Source organism: Aegilops tauschii, chromosome 5 (genome assembly GCF_002575655.3).
Source record: "Aegilops tauschii subsp. strangulata cultivar AL8/78 chromosome 5, Aet v6.0, whole genome shotgun sequence".
Classification (NCBI taxonomy): domain Eukaryota; kingdom Viridiplantae; phylum Streptophyta; class Magnoliopsida; order Poales; family Poaceae; genus Aegilops; species Aegilops tauschii.
In genome coordinates, this window is record NC_053039.3 from 92,280,651 (window position 1) to 92,287,240 (window position 6,590).

General features: G+C 38.8%; 1 protein-coding gene across 1 annotated transcript; it reads right to left on the minus strand.

The window, feature by feature from the left end:
• Positions 1-404: 404 nt before the first annotated feature.
• LOC123493991 (uncharacterized) lies at positions 405-4,372 on the minus strand. The gene is made up of 6 exons (XM_045228544.1): positions 4,199-4,372; positions 3,490-3,607; positions 2,385-2,833; positions 1,902-2,303; positions 1,508-1,578; positions 405-1,461 (listed from the first exon to the last, which is right to left on the minus strand). Exons 1-6 carry the CDS (start codon positions 4,370-4,372, stop codon positions 405-407), a joined length of 2,271 nt encoding a protein of 756 aa, XP_045084479.1.
• Positions 4,373-6,590: the final 2,218 nt, after the last annotated feature.

The window sequence follows — 6,590 nt, forward strand, 5'->3', positions numbered from 1 at the left end:
ATGTGGTTTTGTGTTTTAATTAGTGTTTGTGCCAACTAAGGCCTTTGGGATAGCTTACGGTAATAGTTGATTTGATCTTTCTGAAAAAATAGAAACTTATGCGCTCTGTCCCAGAATTTTTTAAAATCACAGGAGCGTCGAACAATTATGATTTTTTTATAGTAGATTGATATAAAAATTGCTTAGGTCTTCCTAATGTTTCAGGATTTTTGGAGTAGCAGAAGTATGGTTTTTTGACCTGGAAGACTGCAGGGCTTACACCCCACAACATTTTATTAAAGCTCACCCACAAATATACAAAAGGTTCCTCAAGAAGAGGAACAAAAACAGAAAAGAAAGGGCTATACAAGGCAGGCTACACTAAGCCTAAAACTAAGAAAAGGAAAATATATCTGTGAAACAGCTCAAGGAGGTAAGAAGTCAATCCACTTGAGCAAAGCATGCCTGTATCTGGTCTTGATCCTGTGGGATAGGAGAGTAATGTCATGAATGAAACCATTCCTCCAGTGACTGAAAGAAGGGTTGATGTGTCTAAAAGCCCTATCATTCCTGATTTTCCAAATGTTCCACCATGCAAGGAAGACCACTTCTGAGAAGAACAGTTTATTAAAATCCTTCCTGGCATGTAAGGCAATTTGGACCATGTCATTGCTATCCAAACAGGTGACTTGGAGATAATTCCAAATTCTCATACTAAAGTTGCATTGGAAGAAAAGATGGTTCCTGTCCTCAAGCACTCCAGTCAAGCAAAGAACACACTCAGGCCCATCATTAATTTTCCAATGCCTACGTTCAATCATATCCTTGGTGTTAACTCTGTCCATTATGACAAGCCATGCAAAAAATTTAACTTTCATGGTACAACAGCTCTTCCAAACCCAACTCTGTATGGGGTTGGCAAGAACTGGTTGGTGAACGAAATCATAATACTTCTTTGCTGAATATTCAGATTTCTTCCCATGCCTCCAAACCCAGGTGTCATTACAACCATTGTCCAAAGAGATCTCAACCAACATGCTTGATAGTTGGTTGAGCTCCTTAAAAGCCAATTCAGACAAAGGCAAAGAAAACATGTGCTGCAAATCTCCTGCTTGTAACATTTCCATAACAGAGAGTTTTTTATCCAAACAGAATGAGAAGAGCCTTGGAAATCTGTCTTGAAGAGGAATACATGAGTTATCAATCTCCCAATGATCTGACCAAAAAAGCACTGTATCTCCTGTGCCAACTGTGACAGAAGTAACAGCCCTGAATTTGTCCATTAATTTGCAAATGTCTCTCCACCAGAAGGAACCACAGATGATAGTGTCATGAGGAACTCTGTGAAAGTAATAAGAGTCCCATACCAAATGAACCCATGGTACATCTGCTCTATTGTAAAATTTGTTCAGATATTTGAGGAGCAGAGCATCATTTTGCAGTCCCAGATTGAGAATTCCAAGTCCTCCCTTAAGTTTGGGCCTGCAAAACATAGGCCAAGCAGCCAAAGAATGCCCCTTCTCCTGACCATATTTCCTCCATAGACACTGTCTTTGAATTCTCTCCAATTGCTTCAGGATACCCTGTGGTATTGACAGACTACAAAGGAAATATATAGGCAGTGAGGAGATTACAGATTTTACCAGCTGCAACCTACTACCTTGGGGCAGAAACCATGAGCTAGCAGTTAGCCTTCTCTCCATGCAGTCTACTAAAGGTAGTAGGTCTATGATTTTGGGCCAAGTGGTGCCCACAGGTAATCCCAAATATGTGAAAGGCATTGAACCTAATTGGCAACCAAATTCGGTATCAAGAGTAGAGGCAACAGTGGTCTCCACATTAATTGGATACATTGAAGATTTGTGGAAGTTAATTTGCAAGCCAGTTGCCAAAGAAAAGGAATTCAGTACTACTTTGAGAACCTCCAATTGAGCTGTATCAGCAGCCACAAAGAGCAAAGTATCATCTGCATACTGCACCACTGGGTAATCTGGGTCATGTGTTGAGAAAGGCAAAGTTAGCAAGCCCTGACGTAGAAGATCATTAATCATAGTCTGCAAAAGATCAGCAACAACCACAAAGAGCAGAGGATAGATATGATCTCCTTGCTTTACAACACACTTGCACTTGAAGTGCTTTCCAGGTACACCATTCAAGAAAATGGAAGAAGTTGCAGATGATAACAGCTGCTGAACCCAGGTGATCCATTTGTTGTCAAAACCTTTTGCCACAAGAATCTTTATAATTGCCTCATGCTGAATAGAATCAAAAGCCTTTTCAAAATCAAGCTTGAGCAATATGATTGGCTTCTTTGATTGGTTGCACTGAGGAATATATTCAAAGGTCCAAGCAATGCAATCTCAAATTGTTCTTGACTTAAGAAAAACATATTGATTCTTATGAACACATTTGGTGATTTCTTCCTGAAACCTATTAGCTGCAAGTTTAGTGAGAAACTTCAGCCCCACACTGGTCAAAGATATTGGCCTAAAATCTCCAACAACCTCAGGTGTTTGCTTCTTAGGGATCAGTGCAATGAAGGCCTCATTGAGATTCTCCAAATGAGCAGTTCCTGCATGAAATTCATTAACCAGCCTAATAAAATCACTGGAAATAATATGCCAACACCTCTTCATAAATAGCCCCTTAAAGCCATCAGGCCTTGGTGCCTTATCAATGGGTAATTCCTTAATCACATGCTCAATTTCTTTTACCTCAAAAGGTTTTGTGAGCACCTCAAGCCCCTGCACTTTTGGAATAAGAGAGAGAATGTCACTACCCAACAAAATCGGCTTGACAGTTCCCATTCTACCCTTGAATGTATCCAAAAATTCTTTAGCCATTTCCCCATGATCTGAAGAAATTGTACCATCAGACAGCTGCAGACTGGAAATAGAATTCTTTCTATACCTCTCAGTGGTAATGGCCTGGAAGAACTTTGAGTTTTCTTCTCCCACTTTGATATATCTAATAGTGCATCTTTTCCTCCAGTATAAAAACTACAAGTGCAAGAGGTGTTCATGGTGCATTTTCACCACCTTCCTGAAATTGAATTCAGATCTACACAAGGGTCTCAAATCCTCCAAATTATCTAACCAAAGGATTACCCAATTACACTTCTCAATCAGTGTTTTGATATGGGACAACCCTTTCTGCCATTTCTGGAGTGCAAACCTCAAGGATTTCAATTTGTCCACAATAACGGCTGAGATATGAGTTTTATAAGAAGTTATGTTCCAAACCTCCTGCACACATTCCATAAAAGATGCACCCAATAGTTTTCAAATCTAAAAATATGAGCTCTTGGGATAGTGGTGCAGATAGAGATTAAACAAGGAACATGATCTGAAGCAGTTTTAGCAAGAGGTGTGACTTATGTCATAGGATACAGGTTGATCCAACTAGTAGAGGTAAAAAACCAATCCAATTGTTCAAGGAGTGGAAAATCCTACATGTTTGACCATGTGAATCTTCTGCCTTTTAAAGGAAGCTCCAATAGCGCCAAGTGACCTATGATCTCATTAAAGATGAAAATATCATTGACATCTCCACCAGGAAGATTTCGGTTATCCATGGATCTTATAAAATTGAAATCTCCCAACAACAGCCATTTCTGTTCAGGTTCTACCTGAAGATTGTAAAGCCAGCTAACAAACTCATTCCTCAGTACACCTTGGCAAGGCCCATAAACATTTACCAAAAACCATTGATCATTATTATGCACCGATGCGAAATTGATCACAATACCAAAGGGTTTTACTTCTATAAAGTACCCGTAAAAACATTTGAACGCCACACAGTTAGAATGCCTCCAGACGCTCCTCTAGAGGGAGATTCAATGAACTGATCAAAACCCGCAGGGCAAATGCTTTTAATTCAAGTACGAGAGCAATCAAAGATCTTAGTTTCTTGCAAGAAAACCACTGCACACTGACTTTCAGTCACTTTCTCTCTAACAAAGCGTTTCCGTGTTTCAGAATTCGGACCACGGACATTCCAACAAAGCACCTTCTAGTTACGCATGTGCATTCGATTCATATAGAAACAAATAAAAGTGTAGCAGAAATAGCATGACATACAATGCCATACATCCCAAGTCATAACAGACAAAATGCACCCAGTTTTGACCATACTCCATCAGTTTCAGAACGACATAAAAGAAAATAGATTTAACAGGCTCGCTACACCTAGATAAAGTATTAAACGTCAACATTCAAACGCTGGAGGAGGAGGAGTCATCCTTGGGGTTAGCCATAAGCTTATCCCTGGAGAGCAGCTTGGGGTCGATCTCCAGCTCCACTCCAATTGCCTGCAGCACCTTGAGAGAAGTGTGTGGAGGAACATCTTCAGACTTTTCATCACCGCCAGCATCTTCAGTAGTGGGCTGGGCCATGGCTTCTATGGGCTTGGACCGAGGACACCTTTTAGTGGGCTGAATAGAGAGTTCTTCAAAGATCACCGGTTTAAAACCATCCAGCTTTGCCACGCTTCCTGTGCACCTCCTCACAGAAGTATCCACCAATGGGGCAGCCGTCTTCTTTCTTCATCTCTGTTTCTTTTCCTTAATCTGCGACTCAGCTGTAAAAACCACAGAAGAGGAAAGAGATATCTCCTCCAAGCCACCAGGCACAACATCTCCAGATATAACATCTTCAGGCACAACATTGTCAGTACCAGATAGAACATCTTCAGATAAACCTCCAAACAAAGCTCTGGCAACTGGGCGTTTAGCCATAACAGTTTTTCTCGGAGGCAAGATGCTGGGCAAAATGTCTCTGTTGGTGCCTAGCAGAAGTATGGTTATTATTCAGATCATTACAGAATGTTCTGTTTTTGACAGATTCTGTTTTCAATGCATAGTTTGCTTGTTTTCTAGTTTCTATGGCTTATATTGCTCAATATAAATTGTAGATATGATATGGTACAATAGGCATTGTGTGAGAACAATTATGAATCTTGTCTTGATAGTACCAAAGTGAATGATTTGCCTTTCTCATACTAACCCATCTCACGAAGTTCCGTTAAGTTTTGTGTGATTGAATTTTCAAGTTTTGGGTGAGATATCGATACAACGAGAATAAGGAGTGGAAAGATCCTAAGCTTGGGGATGCCCAAGGCACCCCAAGATAATATTCAAGGAAGACTCAAGCGCCTAAGCTTGGGGATGACCCGGGAGCCATCCCCTCTTTCGTCTTCAAAACCATCGGTATACCTTACTCGGAGCTATATTTTTATTCGTCACATGATATGTGTTTTGCTTGGAGCGTATTTTCACTTTACTTGTTGTTTGAATAAAATCATTGGATCTGAAATCTTGAATAAGAGAGAGTCCTCCCATGGCTAGTTAATTATTTGACTACTCATTGTCCTTCACTTATATCTTCTTGGAGTAGTTTGTCATTTGCTCACGTGCTTCACTTATATCCTATGAGTAAATGAGTGAATGAATTGAATATCATAGATCTGAAATTTTATATGCTTCATATGCTTATCCCATGGGGAGTAATGACTTCACTTATAATAAGTATAGGTGGTAAAATTTATTGAAAGTTAGCAAAATCAACATTGGTCTTGAACAATTCATGAAAGAATATTGAAGGAAGAGAGATTTCACATATAAATATACTATCTTGGACATCTTTGGTAATTGTGAGCACTCATTAAAATATGACATGCTAAAAAGTTGACGTTGGACAAGGAAGACAACATAATGAGTTATGTTTTCTTATACCTAAATAGAATTTATATTGTCATGGATCATCCAAACATGTTGAGCTTGCCTTCCCACCTCATGCTAGCCAAATTCTTTGCACCAAGTAGCGATACTATTTGTGCTTCCAAACATCCCTTAAACCAGTTTTGCCATGAGAGTCCACCATACCTACCTATGGATTGAGTAGGATCCTTCAAGTAAGTTGTCATCGGTGAAAATTGCTCTCTCTAAATATGTATGATCTATTAGTGTGAAGAAAATAAGCTTTATACGAACTTGTGATATCGAAGAAATAAAAGTGACAGATTGCATAATAAAGGTCTTTATCACAAGCGACAATATAAAGTGACGTTCTTTTGCATTAAGATTTTGTGCATCCAACCATAAAAAGCGCATGACAACCTCTGCTTGCCTCTGTGAAGGGCCTATCTTTTACTTTTATCTTCTACCCTTATACAAGAGTCGTGGTGATCATCACCTTTCCTTTTTACACTTTTTCTTTTGGCAAGCACTATGTGTTCGAGCGATCCTGATATATATATATATATATATATATATATATATATATATATATATATATATATATATATATATATATATATATATATATATCCACCCGGATGTAGGTTATCATAAATTATTATTGTTGACATTACCCTTGAGGTAAAAGGTTGGGAGGCGAAACTATAAGCCCCTATCTTTCTCTGTGTCCGATTGAAACTTTGAACCCATAAATATCATGTGAGTGTTAGCAATTGTGAAAGATTAAATGATAGTTGAGTATGTGGAATTTGCTAAATCAAAGCTCTTACATAGACCCTTCCTGAAAATAAGATGAATTGCAATTGTTTGATGACTAAGAACATGGTTTGTTAATTTTCAAGAAAGTTTATGGTCT